The 18,655-nt window shown below is 53.6% G+C and overlaps 1 protein-coding gene across 5 annotated transcripts in view; it reads left to right on the top strand.

The window, feature by feature from the left end:
- LOC141188623 (beta-arrestin-1) overlaps positions 1–18,655 on the top strand; it is a 500,689-nt gene that overhangs the window by 309,737 nt on the left and 172,297 nt on the right. For all 5 annotated transcript variants that reach the window (XR_012262721.1, XM_073661075.1, XM_073661077.1 and 2 more), the window contains one exon: positions 3,991–4,021. Coding sequence is in view for 4 of the 5 variants with exons in the window: in XM_073661075.1 (XP_073517176.1) it covers positions 3,991–4,021 (31 nt within the window). In the remaining variant the exon portion in view is untranslated. The remainder of the gene's footprint in view (positions 1–3,990; positions 4,022–18,655) is intronic.

Below are 18,655 nucleotides of genomic sequence, written 5' to 3'. Positions count from 1 at the left end.
CCCCAGTCCTCTAATACCCTGTCTTGGTATTGCAGACCCCCCAGTCCTCTAATAACCTGTCTTGGTATTGCAGACCCCCCAGTCCTCTAATAACCTGTCTTGGTATTGCAGACCCCCCAGTCCTCTAATAACCTGTCTTGGTATTGCAGACCCCCCAGTCCTCTAATAACCTGTCTTGGTATTGCAGACCCCCCAATCCTCTAATAACCTGTCTTGGTATTGCAGACCCCCCAGTCCTCTAATAACCTGTCTTGGTATTGCAGACCCCCCAGTCCTCTAATAACCTGTCTTGGTATTGCAGACCCCCCAGTCCTCTAATACCCTGTCTTGGTATTGCAGACCCCCCAGTCCTCTAATAACCTGTCTTGGTATTGCAGACCCCCCAGTCCTCTAATAACCTGTTTTGGTATTGCAGACCCCCCAGTCCTCTAATAACCTGTCTTGGTATTGCAGACCCCCCAGTCCTCTAATAACCTGTCTTGGTATTGCAGACCCCCCAGTCCTCTAATAACCTGTCTTGGTATTGCAGACCCCCCAGTCCTCTAATAACCTGTCTTGGTATTGCAGACCCCCCAGTCCTCTAATAACCTGTCTTGGTATTGCAGACCCCCCAGTCCTCTAATAACCTGTCTTGGTATTGCAGACCCCCCAGTCCTCTAATAACCTTGGTCGCTCTTCTCTGCACCCGCTCTAGTTCAGCTATGTCTTTCTTATACACCGGAGAGCAGAACTGTACACAGTATTCTAAGTGTGGTCGCACTAGTGACTTGTATAGGGGTAAAATTATCTTCTCCTCATCAGCATCTATGCCTCTTTTAATGCATCCCATTATTTTATTTGCCTTTGCAGCAGCAGCCTGACACTGGCCACTAAACGTGAGCTTGTCGTCCACCAATACACCCAGGTCTTTTTCAGTGACAGTTTTGCCCAGAGTTTTACAATTAAGCATATAATTATACATTTTATTTCCTCTGCCCAAGTGCATTACCTTACATTTATCCCCATTAAAGCTCATTTGCCATTTATCAGCCCAAGCTTCTAGTTTACATAGATCCTCCTGTAATATAAAATTGTCCTCCTCTGTATTGATTACCCTGCAGAGTTTAGTGTCATCTGCAAATACTGAAATACTACTCTGTATGCCCCCTACAAGGCCATTAATAAATGTGTTAAAAAGAAGCGGGCCCAATACTGACCCCTGTGGTACCCCAATACTGACCCCTGTGGTACCCCACTGTTAACTATGACCTAGTCTGAGTGTGTTCCATTAATAACCACCCTTTGTTTCCTATCAGTGAGACAGTTCTTAACCCACATACATATATTTCCCCCTATCCCCATTGTTCTCATTTTATGTATCAACCTTTTGTGTGGAACCGTATCAAAAGCTTTGAAAAGTCCATATACACAACATCCACTGCCTTTCCTTGGTCCAGTCCAGAACTTGCCTCCTCATAAAAACTGATCAGATTAGTCTGACAGGAACGGTCCCTCGTAAACCCATGTTGATATTGGGTCATGAGGTTCTTCTTCTTCAGATACTCTAGTATAGCATCTCTTAGGAAACCCTCCAGGATTTTACCCACAGTAGAGGTTAAGCTTACCGGCCTATAATTTACAAGTTCAGTTTTTGTCCCCTTTTTGAATATTGGCACCACATTTGCTATACGCCAGTCCTATGGTACAGACCCTGTTATTATGGAATCTTTAAAGATTAAAAATAATGGTCTATCTATGACGTTACTTAATTCCTGCAGTACTCGCGGGTGTATCCCATCCGGGCCCGGGGATTTGTCACCTTTAGTGATTTTTAGACGCCGCCGTACTTCCTGCTGGGTAAAGCAAGTGACATTTAATGGAGAATTTTTGTTATGCTCTGTTAAGGATTGTGTGGGGGCCATCATACTGTGTGGAGGATTGTTTAGGGGCCATTATACTGTGTGGAGGTTTGTGAGGGGGCCATCATACTGTGCGGAGAGTTGTGAGGAAGCCATCATACTGTATGGGGGGTTGTGTAGGGGACATCGTACTGTGCGGAGAGTTGTGTCGAAACCATCATATTGTATGGAGGGTTGTGTAGGGGACATCATACTGTGTGGAGAGTTGTGTGGAGGCCATCATACTGTATGGAGGGTTGTGTAGGGGACATCATACTATGTGGAGGGGGGCCATCATACTGTGCGGAGAGTTGGGTGGGGCCATCCTACTGTGTGGAGGGTTGTATGGGGACTATCATACTGTGTGGAGGGTTGTGTGGGGGCCATCATACTGTGTGGAGGGTTGTGTGGGGGCCATTATATGTATGGAGGGCTGTGTCGGGGCCATCAAACTGTGGTGGGGTCACTGGGGGATATCCTACTTTGCAGGACAGTAATGTAGAGTCATCAAACTGTGTTGGTGGAGGGTACTGTGGAGGAATTCACTGTGGGGGTATCATACTGTGTTTGGGGGGCACTTTTGTTGGTATCATACTTCATGGGGCTATGAAAGAGGAATCTTAATGTGTGGGAACACTAAGGGGCTTCAATAGGATCAAAATTACTTTGTAAGGGCTGCAAAGTTGTGCCTTATGCTCTTCTATGGCCCGACTGAATATTCACTTTTTTTTTTTTTGGGAAGGTGGGGGCCTAATTAGTATGGGCCCCCATGATTTCTATGTACGCCCCTGGCATAGCAGACGTCCTAACCCTAACCCTGGTTGCATCAGCCGCATCCTAAATATACTTTTTGGAGGTTATCCTTTAACAAAACAATAGGGTCATGCGGGGGGAATAAGATTTGGTGTTCATGGCCCCGATCTGCCGTCACCGGTGGTTGAGCTGCAGTGTGATACCTATAACACTGATATACTACGACATGGAGGGTTATTACACATTATTATGAGGTGTTATGTTATGTAGTTACATTGTGTCCCCCCATATAAAACTTTCAGACACACGACGGCTCCTTCTGCAGGTTTGGATTATCGGCTGCTGCTGAATGTTGTGTAACAGACGACTCCGGGCCCCATTACTTATGGCACTAGCGCCCATTCTCCTGATTAGCTTAATCTATTTTAAAGTTGTATTTTTGTTTGTTTTTTTTTCCACCAAATTCTTCCTGTAATTCACATCTATTGTGAAGTCTCTTTTCGCCTTCTCTGTGTGTCTTCTTCTCTGGTCGCTGTCGTGGTTTTTGGAATTCACATTTTCGCAACTTTTTAAATAATCGCTAAATTGTTGCACAAATGTCGTCCAGGACAAAGTGAAAACTGGGCCCCGAATGTTTAATTTCTTGGTCAATTGTATGGACTGATACAATGTAACAAACCAGCAGAGAGATTTCTGTCACCGCTGCTGATAACAATACAATAGTCTCCATTTCTCAGCGGAAATAAGAACTTGTTATTAATTGAGTCACTGACTGGAAACAAGTGCTATCGTTCAATGACAGCTAAGATCCTGAAAATAGTGAAAAACTGTAACACAAAAGGGAAGAGGAGGATGAAGAGGAGGAGGAGAAGGAGAAGGAGAAGGAGGGGGATTTATCAAGACGGGTGCAAAATAGTCATGGAGTTGATTCCTCTAATAACTCAATTATGAACTTTTAGAAAGTTGTAGAACTTCTGGAATTATTATTTTGTTACAGGCTGCATGACATATTAAGTCATTTTACTTTTATGATCAAATATTCTCCAGTCACATTCCAAGCTGCAGTTACAATTTTGCTGCTCCCCTACTGTAGTGAGCTGTGATCTGACTGAACATGAATGACAGTCGGGCAAGAATTGTGACTGCAGCTTTAGATGTGACCGGAGTATAAATATCTGCAGAATATTTACAGAGTTACCAGAAATAAAATGTAGATTTACCTGTGAGGAGAGTGGACTTGTGCCTGTTGGATCAGACACACAATGGCCTCCACCATCACAGTGATCTGCACATTATCCTCTTATTGGTGTGCATGTTTCTTTAAATTCTAATATATATATTTTTCTCTCTTTCTTTGCAGAGTATTTAAGAAAGCCAGCCCCAATGGCAAGGTGAGTGCCCCCTTACTGCTTCACTAACTGCGCGCTGATATATATATATACATTTAGATATACAGTGTATATGTATATATATATATATATATATATATATATATATATATATATATATATATATATATATATATGTGTATATACATTATAGAAGATTTCTGTGTTGCATTCATATCACTGGTATCACAAATGCTGCTCTGGCTGTGCTATATTAATCTACACAGAACACACAATAATTTGCTCTCCAGTCACATCCAGAGCTTCACTCACAATTCTGCTGTTTCATCTTGTATTTTACTTCCGTCACATCCAGAGCTGCACTCACAGTTCTGCTATTTCATCATGTATTTTACTTCCGTCACATCCAGAGCTGCACTCACAGTTCTGCTATTTCATCATGTCTTAAACATCAGCTCTAGTGTTTTATCTTCATCTTATATTTCAGACACATCCAGAGCTGCATTCAGAGTTCTGCTGTTTCATCTAACACTGCATTCACATCCACAGCTGCATTCACAATTCTGCAGTATTATCTTGTATTTTATTCCAGGCATATCCAGAGCCACACTCTTAGTTCTAATGTACTATTAAGTCTTATACATCAGTGACTTACAGAACTGCATTCTTGGTTCTGCTGTTCCATCTTATACTGCAGTCACACCGAGAGCTGCAATCACAGTTCTGCAGTTTTATATTTTATTATATGCCGGTCCCATCCGAAGCTGCACGCACAGTTTTAATGTTTAATCATATTTTATACAGTAACATATGGAGTTCCATTCACAGTTCTGCTGTGTCATCATCTTAGGCCACGGCCCCACTATCAGTATTTGGTCAGTTTTCGGTCAGTATTTTTTTTCAGGAGTGGAAGCTAAAACCAGGTGAGGAACAATAAGAGAAAAGGGGTGATATTACAGCTCCGTCCTTGTAGGACCCAACATTGTAGAGCAGCCGGGGGCCACAGCAGCGTGCGGGGGCATAGCAGAAGCCTCCATTGTACTGGATACATTTCCGACATCTTATCAGTTTTGCATCTTTAGGTTTTCGTGCTGCGCTCATCTCTGTCTAATCTGACAGATACGGCAGAAAACCCGAGATTATAAATCCTGACAGCAGCGCTGCCGTTTCCATGGAAATCAGAGTTCTAGAAATAATGAAAACGTTTTATCACTAAAAGCTGAAATAGAAAGAAAAGCGACGAGTTCACGGGGCCATGACCCTCGCTGAGCGAGATGGAGAGAGCGAGATGGAGAGAGGGAGATGGAGAGAGCGAGATGGAGAGAGCGAGATGGAGAGGAGGAGAGAGCAAGGAGGAGAGAGCGAGGTGTAGAGAGCGAGGAGGAGAAAGCGAGGTGGAGAGAGCGAGAAGAGAGCGAGGAGGAGAGAGCGAGGAGGAGAGAGCGAGGAGGAGAGAGGGAGGAGGAGAGAGGGAGGAGGAGAGAGCGAGGATGGAGAGAGCGAGGATGGAGAGAGCGTGGATGATAAAGCGAGGGGGAGAGCGCGAGGAGGAGAGAGGGAGGTGGAGCGGGCGAGGTGGAGCGGGCGAGGAGGAGAGGCTGAGGAGGAGAGAGCGAGGAGGAGAGAGCGAGGTGGAGAGAGCGAGGTGGAGAGTGTGAGAAAGAGTGCGAGGTGGAGAGTGTGAGAAAGAGAGTGCGAGGTGGAGAGTGTGATAAAGAGAGTGCGAGGAGGAGAGTGTGAGACAGAGAGTGCGAGGAGGAGCTTGCGAGGTGGAGAGAGCGAGGTGGTGAGAGTGAGAGGAGGAGAGCGAGAGGAGAGCGAGGTGGAGAGTGTGAGAAAGAGAGTGTGAGGAAGAGAGTGCGAGGAGGAGCGTGCAAGGAGGAGCGTGCGAGGAGGAGAGAGCGAGGTGGAGAGAGCGAGGTGGAGAGAGCGAGGAGGAGAGATAGAGGTGGTGAGAGTGAGAGGAGGAGAGCGAGGAGGAGAGAGCGAGGTGGAGAGATCGCGGTGGAGAGAGCGAGGAGGAAAGAGCGAGATGGAGAAGGCGAGATGGAGAGCACGAGGAGAAGAAAGCGAGGAGAGAGCAAGGAGGAGGGTGTTTGAAAGAGAGTGCAAGGCGGAGAGAGCAACACGGAGAGAGCAAGGTGGAGAGAGCGAGGAGGAGAGAGCGAGGAGGAGAGAGCGAGGAGGAGAGAGCTAGGAGGAGAGATCGAGGAGGAGAGAACAAGATGGAGAGAGTGAGGTGGAGAGAGAGGAGGAAAGAGAGAGCGAGATGGAGAGCGCGAGAAGGAGAGCGAGATGAAGAGATCAAGGCGGAGAGAGTGAGGAGGAGAGAGCAAGATGGAGAGAGCAAGGTGGAGAGAGAGAATTGGAGAGAACAAGGAAGAGAGAGCAAGATGGAGAGAGAGAGAGGAGGAGAGAGCGAGGGGAAGAGAGCGAGGAGGAGAGAGCGAGATGGAGAGAGCGAGGGGGAGAGAGCGAGGTGGAGAGAGCGAAGTGTAGAGAGCAGGGAGGAGAGAGCATCGAGGAGAGATCGAGCAGGAAAGAGTGAAGAGGTGAGAGCGAGAAGGAGAGCGCGAGGAGGAGAGAGCGAGGCAGAGAGCGACGCGGAGAGTGTGACACAGACAGTGCGAGGTGGAGAGAGCAAGGTGGAGAGAGCATGAAGGAGAGAGCGAAGAGGAGAGAAAGGAGAAAAGAGCGAGATGGAGAGCAGGAGGAGGAGAGAGCGAGGTGGAGAGAGCGAGGCGGAGAGAGCGAGGTGGAGAGAGCGAGGAGAAGAGAGCGAGGTGGGGAGAGCGAGGTGGTGAGTGTGAGAGAGAGTGTGAGAAAAAGTGTGCGAGGAAGAGAGAGCAAGGAGGAGAGAGCGAGGAGGAGAGAGCGAGGAGGAGAGAGCGAGGTGGAGAGAGCGAGGTGGAGAGAGCGAGGTGGAGAGAGCGAGGTGGAGAGAGCGAGGTGGAGAGAGCGAGGTGGAGCGGGCGAGGAGGAGAGGGCGAGGAGGAGAGGGCGAGGAGGAGAGGGCGAGGAGGAGAGGGCGAGGAGGAGAGAGCGAGGAGGAGAGAGCGAGGTGGAGAGTGTGGAAAAAGAGTGCGAGGTGGAGAATGTGAGAAAGATTGTGAGGAGGAGAGTGTGAGACAGAGAGTGCGAGGAGGAGCTTGCGATGTGGAGAGAGCGAGGTGGAGAGAGCAAGGTGGAGAGAGCAAGGTGGAGAGAGTGAGGAGGAGAGATAGAGGTGGTGAGAGTGAGAGGAGGAGAGCGAGGAGGAGCTTGCGAGTTGGAGAGAGCGAGGTGGAGAGAGTGAGGAGAAGAGATAGAGGTGGTGAGAGTGAGAGGAGGAGAGCGAGGAGGAGAGCGCGAGGAGGAGAGAGCGAGGTGGGGAGAGCGATGTGGAGAGTGTGAGAAAGAGTGTGCGAGGTGGAGAGAGCGAGGTGGAGAGAGTGAGGAGGAGAGATAGAGGTGGTGAGAGTGAGAGGAGGAGAGAGCGAGGAGGAGAGAGCGAGATGGAGAGATCACGGTGGAGAGCACGAGGAGGAGAGAGCAAGGAGGAGGGTGTTTAAAAGAGAGTGCAAGGTGGAGAGAGTGACACAGAGAGAGCGAGGAGGAGAGAGCAAGGTGGAGAGAGCGAGGAGGAGAAAGCGAGATGGAGAGAGTGAGGAGGAGAGAGCTAGCAGGAGAGATCGAGGAGGACAGAAAAAGATGGAGAGAGCGAGGTGGAGAGAGAGGAGGAAAGAGAGAGGAAGAGAGAGCGAGATGGAGAGTGCGAGGAGGAGAGCGAGATGGAGAGATTAAGGTGGAGAGAGTGAGGAGGAGAGAGCAAGATGGAGAGAGTGAAGTGGAGAGAACGAGGAGGAGAGAGCGAGATGGAGAGAGCGAGGAGGAGAGAGCGAGGGGGAGAGATCTAGGTGGAGAGAGCGAGGTAGAGAGAGCGAGGTGTAGAGAGCAGGGAGGAGAGAGCAGGGAGAAGAGATCGTGGGGGAGAGCGCGAGGAGGAGAACGTGAGGAGGAGAGAGCGACACGGAGAGTGTGACACAGAGAGTGCGAGGAGGAGAGAGCGACGGAAAGAGAGCGAGGAGGAGAGAGCGAGGAGGAGAGCGAGGAGGAGAGAGCGAGATGGAGAGAGCGAGGAGGAGAGAGCGAGGGGGAGAGATCTAGGTGGAGAGAGCGCGGTGGGGAGAACGAGGAGGAGAGCGCGAGATGGAGAGCACGAGGAGAAGAAAGCGAGGAGGAGAGAGCAAGGAGGAGGGTGTTTCAAAGAGAGTGCAAGGCGGAGAGAGCAACACGAAGAGAGCGAGGAGGAGAGAGCAAGGTGGAGAGAGCGAGGAAGAGAAAGCGAGATGGAGAGAGTGACATGGAGAGAGCGAGGAGGAGAGAACAAGATGAAGAGAGCGAGGTGGAGAGAAAGGAGGAAAGAGAGGAGGAGAGAGCGAGATGGAGAGCGCGAGGAGGAGAGCGAGATGGAGAGATCAAGGTGGATAGAGTGAGGAGGAGAAAGCAAGATGGAGAGAGCAAGGTGGAGAGAGCGAAGTGGAGAGAACGAGGAAGAGAGATCGAGATGGAGAGAGCGAGGAGAAGAGAGCGAGGTGTAGAGAGCGGGGAGGAGAGAGTGGGAAGGAGAGAGCGGGGAGGAGAGAGCGTGGAGGAGAGATCGAGCAGGAGAGGAGGAAAGAGCGAAATGGAGAGCAGGAGGAGGAGAGAGCGAGGAGGAGAGAGCAATGAGGAGAGAGTGAGGTGAAGAGAGCGAGGTGGAGAGAGTGAGGTGGAGAGAGCGAGTAGGAAAGAGCGAGGTGGAGACAGCGAGGTGGAGAGAGCGAGGAGGAGAGAGCGAGGTGGAGAGAGCGAGGTGGGAGAGAGCGAGAGGTAGAGAGTGAAGTGGAGAGAGTGAGGTGGAGAGAGCAAATGGGAGAGAGCGAGATGGAGAGAGCGAGGTGGAGAGAGCGAGGGAGAGAGAGCGAGGAGGAGAAAGCGAGGGGGGAGAGATCTAGATGGAGAGAGCGAGGTGTAGAGAGCAGGGAGGAGAGAGCAGGCAGGAGAGCTCGTGGAGGAGAGCTCGTGGAGGAGAGATCGTGGAGGAGAGATCGTGGAGGAGAGATCGTGGAGGAGAGCGCCAGGAGGAGAGCGACACGGAGAGTGTGACACAGAGAGTGCAAGGAGGAGAGAGCGAGGAGGAGAGAGCGAGGTGGAGAGAGCGAGGTGGGGAGAGCGAGGAGGAGAGAGCGAGGAGGAGAGAGCGAGGTGGAGAGTGCGAGGAGGAGAGTGCGAGGAGGAGAGTGCGAGGAGGAGAGTGCGAGGAGGAGAGAGCGAGGAGGAGAGAGCGAGGAGGAGAAAGCCAGGTGTAGAGAGCTAGGTGGGGAGAGCGAGGTGGGGAAAGCGAGGTGGGAAGAGCGAGGTGGAGAGTGTGAGAAAGAGAGTGCGAGGAGGAGACAGCGAGGTGGAGAGAGTGAGGAGGAGAGATAGAGGTTGTGAAAGTGAGAGGAGCGAGGTGGAGAGAGCGTGGTGGAGAGAGCGAGGAGGAAAGAGTGAGATGGAGAGCGCGAGATGGAGAGCACGAGGAGAAGAAAGCGAGGAGGATAGAGCAAGGAGGAGGGTGTTTGAAAGAGAGTGCAAGGCAGAGAGAGCAACACAAAGAGAGCGAGGAGGAGAGAGCAAGGTGGAGAGAGCGAGGAGGAGAAAGCGAGATGGAGAGAGTGACATGGAGAGAGCAAGGAGGAGAGAGCGAGGAGGAGAGAACAAGATGGAGAGAGCGAGGTGGAGAGAGAGGAGGAAAGAGGAGGAGAGAGCGAGATGGAGAGCGCGAGGAGTAGAGCGAGATGGAGAGATTAAGGTGGATAGAGAGAGGAGGAGAAAGCAAGATGGAGAGAGCAAGGTGGAGAGAGCGAAGTGGAGAGAACGAGGAAGAGAGAGCAAGATGGAGAGAGCTAGAGGAAGAGAGCGAGGAGGAGAGAGCGAGATGGAGAGAGCGAGGTGTAGAGAGCGGGGAGGAGAGATCGAGCAGGAGAGAGCGAGCAGGAGAGAGTGAGGAGGTGAGAGAGAGATGGAGAGCACGAGGAGGAGAGAGCGAGGCAGAGAGCGACACGGAGAGTGTGACACGGAGAGCGACGTGGAGAGCGAGGTGGAGAGAGGGCGGAGGAGAGAGCGAGGAGGAGAGAGAGGAGGAAAGAGTGAAATGGAGAGCAGGAGGAGGAGAGAGCGAGGAGGAGAGAGCGAGGTGGAGAGAGCGAGGTGGAGAGAGCGAGGTGGAGAGAGCGAGGTGGAGAGAGCGAGGGGGAGAGAGCGAGGGGGAGAGAGCGAGGGGGAGAGAGCAAGATGGAGAGAGCGAGGTGGAGAGTGCGAAGTGGAAAGAGCGAGGGGGAGAGAGCGAGGAGGAGAGAGCGAGGAGGAGGGTGCGAGGTGGAGAGTGAGAAAGAGAGTGCGAGGAGGAGAGTGTGAGACAGAAGGTGCGAGGAGAGAGCGAGTTGGAGAGAGCGAGGTGGAGAGAGCGAGGAGGTGAGATAGAGGTGGTGAGAGCGAGGAGGAGTGAGCGAGGAGGATTGAGGGAGGAGGAGAGAGCAAGGAGGAGAGAGCTAGAAGGAGAGAGTGACATGGAGAGAGCGAGGAGGAGAGAACGAGGAGGAGACAGTGAGATGGAGAGCTCAAGGGGGAGAGAGTGAGGTGGAGAGATCGCGATGGAGAGAGCGAGGAGGAGAGAGAGGAGGAAATAGCAAGATGGAGAGCAGGAGGAGGAGACAGCAAGAAGGAGAGTGTGAGACAGAGAGAGCGAGATGGAGAGAGCAAGGAGGAGAGACCAAGGAGCAGAGAGCGAGGTGGAGAGAGCAAGATGGAGAGAGCAAGGAGGAGAGACCGAGATGGAGAGAGCGAGGAGGAGAGAGTGAGATGGAGAGAGCAAGGAGGAGAGACCGAGATTGAGAGAGCAAGGAGGAGGGTGTTTGAAAGAGAATGCAAGGCGGAGAGAGCGAGGAGGAGAGAACGAGGTGGAGAGAGCGAGGAGGAGAGAGCGAGGAGGAGAGAGCGAGGAGGAGAGAACAAAATGGAGAGAGCGAGGAGGAAAGAGCGAGATGGAGAGATCAAGGTGGAGACAAGGAGGAGGAGAGAGCAAGATGGAGAGAGCGAAGAGGAGAGAGCGAGGGGAAGAGAGCGAGGTGGAGAGAGCGAGGAGGAGAGATAGAGGTGGTGAGAGCGAGGAGGAGAGAGCGAGGTGGAAAGATCGCGGTGGAGAGAGTGAGGAGGAAAGAGCGAGATGGAGAGGGCGAGATGGAGAGCACGAGAAGAAAGCGAGGAGGAGAGAGCAAGGAGGAGGGAGTTTGAAAGAGAGTGCAAGGTGCAAAGAGCGACACGGAAAGAGCAAGGTGGAGAGAGCGAGGAGGAGAAAGCGAGATGGAGAGAATGAGACGGAGAGAGCGAGGAGGAGAGAGCGAGGAGGAGAGATCGAGGAGGAGAGAACAAGATGAAGAGAGCGAGGTGGAGAGAGAGGAGGAGAGCGAGATGGAGAGCGCAAAGAGGAGAGCGAGATGGAGAGATCAAGGTGGAGAGAGTGAGTAGGAGAGAGCAAGATGGAGAGAGCAAGGTGGAGAGAGCGAAGTGCAGAGAACGAGGAAGAGAGAGCAAGATGGAGAGAGAGAGGGGGAAGAGAGCGAGGACCAGAGAGCGAGGAGGAGAGAGCAATGAGGAGAGAGTGAGGTGAAGAGAGCGAGGTGGAGAGAGCGAGGTGGAGAGAGCAAAGTGGAGAGAGCGAGGGGGAGAAAGCGAGATGGAGAGAGCGAAGTGGAATGAGCGAGGGGGACAGAGCGAGAGAGAGAGAGAGCGAGATGGAGAGAGCGAGGGGAAGAGAGCGAGGAGGAGTGTGCGAGGTGGAGAGTGTGAGAAAGAGAGTGCGAGGAGGAGAGTGTGAGACAGAAAGTGCGAGGAGAGAGCGAGTTGGAGAGAGCGAGGTGGAGAGGGCGAGGAGGACAAATAGAGGTGGTGAGAGCGAGGACGAGTGAGCGAGGAGGAGAGAGCGAGGAGGAGAGAGCTAGAAGGAGAGAGTGACACAGAGAGAGCGAGGAGGAGAGAACGAGGAGGAGACAGTGAGATGGAGAGCGCAAGGAGGAGAGAGTGAGGTGGAGAGATCGCAGTGGAGAGAGAGGAGGAAATAGCGAGATGGAGAGCACAAGATGGAGAGCAGGAGAAGGAGAGAGCAAGAAGGAGAGTGTGAGAGAGAGTGTGAGGAGGAGAGAGCGACACAGAGAGCGAGGAGGAGAGACCAAGGAGCAGAGAGCGAGGTGGAGAGAGCGAGGAGGAGAGAGCGAGATGGAGAGAGCAAGGAGGAGAGCCCGAGATGGAGAGAGCGAGGAGGAGAGAGTGACATGGAGAGAGCAAGGAGGAGAGACTGAGATGGAGAGAGCGAGATGGAGAGAGCGAGGAGGAGAGAGCCAGGTGGACAGAGCGAGGTGTAGAGTGCTAGGTGGAGAGAGCGAGGTGGGAAGAGTGAGGTGGAGAGTGTGAGAAAGAGAGTGCGAGGAGGAGAGAGCGAGGTGCAGAGAGTGAGGAGGAGAGATAGTGGTTGTGAAAGTGAGAGGAGGAGAGCAAGGAGGAGAGAGCAAGGTGGAGAGAGCGCGGTGGAGAGAGCGAGGAGGAAAGAGCGAGATGGAGAGCGCGAGATGGAGAGCACGAGGAGAAGAAAGCGAGGAGGATAGAGCAAGGAGGAGGGTGTTTGAAAGAGAGTGCAAGGCAGAGAGAACAACATAAAGAGAGCGAGGAGGAGAGAGCAAGGTGGAGAGAGTGACATGGAGAGAGCAAGGAGGAGAGGGCGAGGAGGAGAGAACAAGATGGAGAGAGCGAGGTGGAGAGAGAGGAGGAAAGAGAGGAGGAGAGAGCGAGATGGAGAGCGCGAGGAGTAGAGCGAGATGGAGAGATTAAGGTGGATAGAGAGAGGAGGAGAAAGCAAGATGGAGAGAGCAAGGTGGAGAGAGCGAAGTGGAGAGAACGAGGAAGAGAGAGCAAGATGGAGAGAGCAAGGAGGAGAGAGCGAGAGGAAGAGAGCGAGGAGGAGAGAGCGAGATGGAGAGAGTGATATGGAGAGAGCGAGGTGTAGAGAGCGGGGAGGAGAGAGCGTGGAGGAGAGATCGAGCAGGAGAGCGCGAGCAGGAGAGAGTGAGGAGGTGAGAGAGATGGAGAGTATGAGGAGGAGAGAGCGAGGCAGAGAGCGACACGGAGAGTGTGACACGGAGAGAGCGACGTGGAGAGCGAGGTGGAGAGAGCGAGGAGGAGAGAGAGGAGGAAAGAGTGAAATGGAGAGCAGGAGGAGGAGAGAGCGAGGAGGAGAGAGTGAGGTGAAGAGAGCGAGGTGGAGAGAGCGAGGAGGAGAAAGCGAGGTGGAGAGAGCGAGGTGGAGAGAGCGAGGTGGAGAGAGCGAGGTGGAGAGAGCGAGTTGGAGAGAGCGAGGTGGAGAGAGCGAGGGGGAGAAAGCGAGTGGGAGAGAGCAAGATGGAGAGAGCGAGGTGGAGAGTGCAAAGTGGAAAGAGCGAGGGGGAGAGAGCGAGGAGGAGAGAGCGAGGAGGAGGGTGCGAGGTGGAGAGTGAGAAAGAGAGTGCGAGGAGGAGAGTGTGAGACAGCAGGTGCGAGGAGAGAGCGAGTTGGAGAGAGCGAGGAGGTGAGATAGAGGTGGTGAGAGCGAGGAAGAGTGAGCGAGGAGGAGAGAGCAAGGAGGAGAGAGCTAGAAGGAGAGAGTGACACGGAGAGAGCGAGGAGGAGAGAGAGGAGGAAATAGCGAGATGGAGAGCACAAGATGGAGAGCAGGAGGAGGAGACAGCAAGAAGGAGAGTGTGAGACAGAGAGAGCGAGATGGAGAGAGCGAGGAGGAGAGACCAAGGAGCAGAGAGCGAGGTGGAGAGAGCAAGGAGGAGAGAGCAAGATGGAGAGAGCAAGGAGGAGAGACCGAGATTGAGAGAGCGAGGAGGAGAGAGTGAGATGGAGAGAGCAAGGAGGAGAGACCGAGATTGAGAGACCGAGATTGAGAGAGCGAGGAGAAGAAAGCAAGGAGGAGAGAGCAAGGAGGAGGGTGTTTGAAAGAGAATGCAAGGCGGAGAGCGTGAGGAGGAGAGAACGAGGTGGAGAGAGCGAGGAGGAGAGAGCGAGGAGGAGAGAACAAAATGGAGAGAGCGAGGTGGAGAGAGCGAGGGGAAGAGAGCGAGGTGGAGAGAGCGAGGAGGAGAGATAGAGGTGGTGAGAGCGAGGAGGAGAGAGCGAGGAGGAGAGAGCGAGATGGAAAGATCGCGGTGGAGAGAGTGAGGAGGAAAGAGCGAGATGGAGAGGGCGAGATGGAGAGCACGAGAAGAAAGCGAGGAGGAGAGAGCAACGAGGAGGGAGTTTGAAAGAGAGTGCAAGGTGCAAAGAGTGACACGGAAAGAGCAAGGTGGAGAGAGCGAGGAGGAGAAAGTGAGATGGAGAGACTGAGACGGAGAGAGCGAGGAGGAGAGAGCGAAGTGCAGAGAACGAGGAAGAGAGAGCAAGATGGAGAGAGAGAGAAGGAGAGAGCGAGGAGGAGAGAGCGAGGAGGAGAGAGCGAGGAGGAGAGAGTGAGGTGAAGAGAGCGAGGTGGAGAGAGCGAGGAGGAGAAATCGAGGTGGAGAGAGCGAGGTGGAGAGAGCAAAGTGGAGAGAGTGAGAAAGAGAGTGCGAGGAGGAGAGTGTGAGACAGAAAGTGCGAGGAGAGAGCGAGTTGGAGAGAGCGAGGTGGAGAGAGCGAGGAGGAGAAATAGAGGTGGTGAGAGCGAGGACGAGTGAGCGAGGAGGAGAGAGCTAGAAGGAGAGAGTGACACGGAGAGAGCGAGGAGGAGAGAACGAGGAGGAGACAGTGAGATGGAGAGCGCAAGGAGGAGAGAGTGAGGTGGAGAGATCGCGGTGGAGAGAGAGGAGGAAATAGCGAGATGGAGAGCACAAGATGGAGAGCAGGAGGAGGAGAGAGCAAGAAGGAGAGTGTGAGACAGAGTGTGAGGAGGAGAGAGCGACACAGAGAGCGAGGAGGAGAGAGTGAAATGGAGAGAGCGAGGAGGAGAGACCAAGGAGCAGAGAGCGAGGTGGAGAGAGCGAGGAGGAGAGAGCGAGATGGAGAGAACAAGGAGGAGAGCCCGAGATGGAGAGAGCGAGGAGGAGAGAGTGACATGGAGAGAGCAAGGAGGAGAGACTGAGATGGAGAGAGCGAGATGGAGAGAGCTTGGAGACGAAAGCGAGGAGGAGAGAGCAAGGAGGAGGGTGTTTGAAAGAGAATGCAAGGCGGAGAGAGCGACACGGAGAGAGCGAGGAGGAGAGACCAAGGTGGAGAGAGCGAGGAGGAGAAAGCGAGGAGGAGAGAGTGAGGAGGAGAAACAAAATGGAGAGAATGAGATGGAGAGAGCGAGGTGGAGAGAGCGAGATGGAGAGCGAGAGGAGGAAAGAGCAAGATGGAGAGATCAAGATGGAGACAGTGAGGAGGAGAGAGCAAGATGAAGAGAGCGAGGTGGAGAGAGTGAGGAGGAGAGATAGAGGTGGTGAGAGCGAGGAAGAGAGAGCGAGGAGGAAAGAGGGAGATGGAGAGGGCTAGATGGAGAGCACGAGGAGAAGAAAGCAAGGAGGAGAGAGCAAGGAGGAGGGAGTTTGAAAGAGTGCAAGGCGGAGAGAGCGACACAGAGAGAACAAGGTGGAGAAAGCGAGGAGGAGAAAGCGAGACGGAGAGAGTGAGATGGAGAGAGCGAGGAGGAGAGAGCGAGGAGGAGAGATCAAGGAGGAGAGAACAAGATGGAGAGAGTGAGGTGGAGAGAGAGGAGGAAAGAGAGAGGAGGAGAGAGCGAGATGGAGAGCGCGAGGAGGAGAGCGAGATGGAGAGATCAAGGTGGAGAGAGTGAGTAGGAGAGAGCAAGATGGAGAGAGCAAGGTGAAGAGAGCAAATTGGAGAGAACGAGGAAGAGAGAGCAAGATGGAGAGAGAGAGGAGGAGAGAGCGAGGGGAAGAGAGCGAGGAGGATAGATTGAGGAGGAGAGAGCGAGATGGAGAGAGCGAGGAGGAGAGAGCGAGGGGGAGAGATCTAGGTGGAGAGAGCGAGGTGTAGAGAGCAGGGAGGAGAGAGCAGGGAGGAGAGAGCGTAGAGGAGAGATCGAGCAGGAGAGAGTGAGGAGGTGAGAGTGCGAGGAGGAGAGCGCGAGGAGGAGAGAGCGAGGCAGAGAGCGACGCGGAGATTGTGACACAGAGAGTGCGAGGAGGAAAGAGTAAGGTGGAGAGAGCGAGGTGGAGAGAGCAGGGAGGAGAGAGCGAAGAGGAGAGAGAGGAGGAAAGAGCGAGATGGAGAGCAGGAGGAGTAGAGAGCAAGGAGGAGAGAGGTGGAGAGAGTGAGATGGAGAGAGCGAGGTGGGGAGAGCGAGGTGGTGAGTGTGAGAAAGAGAGTGTGAGAAAGAGTGCGAGGAGGAGAGTGTGAGACAGAAAGTGCGAGGAGAGAGCGAGTTGGAGCGAGCGAGGTGGAGAGAGCGAGGAGGAGAGATAGAGGTGGTGAGAGCGAGGAGGAGTCAGCGAGGAGGAGTGAGCGAGGAGGGGAGAGGGAGGAGGAGAGAGCAAGGAGGAGAGAGCTAGAAGGAGAGAGTGACATGGAGAGAGCGTGGAGGAGAGAACGAGGAGGAGACAGTGAGATGGAGAGCGCAAGGAGGAGAGAGTGAGGTGGAGAGATCGCGGTGGAGAGAGCGAGGAGGAGAGAGAGGAGGAAATAGCGAATTGGAGAGCACAAGATGGAGAGCAGGAGGAGGAGAGAGCAAGAAGGAGAGTGTGAGACAGAGTGCGAGGAGGACAGAGCGACACAGAGATAGCGAAGAGGAGAGAGCGAGATGGAGAGAGCGAGATGGAGAGAGCGAGGAGGAGAGACCAAGGAGCAGAGAGCGAGGAGGAAAGAGCGAGGTGGAGAGAACGAGGAGGAGAGACCGAGATGGAGAGACCGAGATGGAGAGAGCGAGATGGAGAGAGCGAGGAGAAGAAAGCGAGGAGGAGAGAGTAAGGAGGAGGGTGTTTGAAAGAGAATGCAAGGCGGGGAGAATGACACGTAGAGAGCGAGGAGGAGAGAGCGAGGAGGAGAAAGCAAGGAGGAGAGAGCGAGGAGGAGAGAACAAAATGGAGAGAGCGAGATGGAGAGCGCGAGGTGGAGAGAGCGTAGGAAAGGTCGAGGAGGAGAGAGCGAGATGAAGAGCGCGAGGAGGAAAGAGCAAGATGGAGAGATCAAGGTGGAGGCAGTGAGGAGGAGAGAGCTAGATGTAGAGAGCAAGGAGGAGAGAGCGAGGGGAAGAGAGCGAGGTGGAGAGAGCAAGGAGGAGAGAGCGAGGTGGAGAGCGCAAGGTGGAGAGAGCGAGTAGCAGAAAGCGAGATGGAGAGAGTGAGATGGAGAGAGCGAGGTGGAGAGAGAGGAGTAAAGAGCGAGATGGAGAGCAGGAGAAGGAGAGAGCGAGGAGAGAGGTGGAGAGAGCGAGATGGAGAGAGCGAGGTGGAGAGAGCGAGGAGTAGAGAGCGAGGATGAGAGAGAGAGGTGGAGAGACCGAGGTGGAGAGAGCGAGGTGGGGAGAGCGAGGTGGTGAGTGTGAGAAAGAGGGTGCGAGGAGGAGAGAGCGAGGAGGAGAGAGCGAGGTGGAGAGAGCGAGGTGAAGCGGGCGAGGTGGAGTGGACGAGGAGGAGAGGGTGAGGAGGAGAGAGCAAGGAGGAGAGAGCGTGGTGGAGAGTGTGGAAAAGGAGTGCGAGGTGGAGAATGTGAGAAAGATTGCGAGGAGGAGAGTGTGAGACAGAGTGCGAGGAGGAGCTTGCGAGGTGGAGAGAGTGAGGTGGAGAAAGCAAGGTGGAGAGATTGAGGAGGAGAGATAGAGGTGGTGAGAGTGAGAGGAGGAGAGCGAGGAGGAGCTTGCGAGGTGGAGAGTGATAAGGAGAGATAGAGGTGGTGAGAGGGAGAAGAGGAGAGCGAGTAGGAGAGCGCGAGGAGGAGAGAGCTAGGTGGAAAGAGCGAGGTGGGGAGAGCGATGTGGAGAGTGAGAAAGAGAGTGCGAGGAGGAGAGAGCGAGGTGGAGAGAGTGAGGAGGAGAGATAGAGGTGGTGAGCAAGCGAGGAGGAGAGAGCGAGGAGAGAGCGAGGTGGAGAGAGCGAGGAGTCTAGAGCGAGATGGAGAGTGCGAGATGGAGAGAACGAGGAGAAGAAAGTGAGGAGAGAGCCAGCAGGAGGGTGTTTGAAAGAGAGTGCCAGGCGGAGAGATCGACACGGAGAGAGCGAGGAGGAGAGAGCGAGGAGGAAAGAGCGAGCAGGAGAGATCGAGGAGGACAGAACAAGCTGGAGAGAGCGAGGTGGAGAGAGAGGAGGAAAGAGATAGGAGGAGAGAGCGATATGGAGAGCGTGAGGAGGAGAAGTAGATGGAGAGATCAAGGTGGAGAGCGTGAGGAGGAGAGAGCAAGATGGAGAGAGCGAAGTGGAGAGAACGAGGAAGAGAGAGCAAGATGGAGAGAGTGCGGAGGAGACAGCGATGGGAAGAGAGCGAGGAGGAGAGAGCGAGATGGAGAGAGCGAGGAGGAGAGAGCAAGGGGGAGAGATCTAGGTGGAGAGAGCAGGGAGGAGAGATCTTGGAGGAGAGCGAAAGGAGGAGAGAGCGAGGCAGAGAGCGACACAGAAAGTGTGACACAGAGAGTGCAAGGTGGAGAGAGTGCAGAGGAGAGAGCGAGGA

The sequence above is a fragment of the Phyllobates terribilis genome, unplaced genomic scaffold (assembly GCF_046119375.1).
Source record: "Phyllobates terribilis strain yellow unplaced genomic scaffold, ASM4611937v1 Scaffold_2__4_contigs__length_985480577, whole genome shotgun sequence".
Lineage (NCBI taxonomy): Eukaryota > Metazoa > Chordata > Amphibia > Anura > Dendrobatidae > Phyllobates > Phyllobates terribilis.
This window is presented reverse-complemented; position numbering and strand designations above follow the sequence as displayed.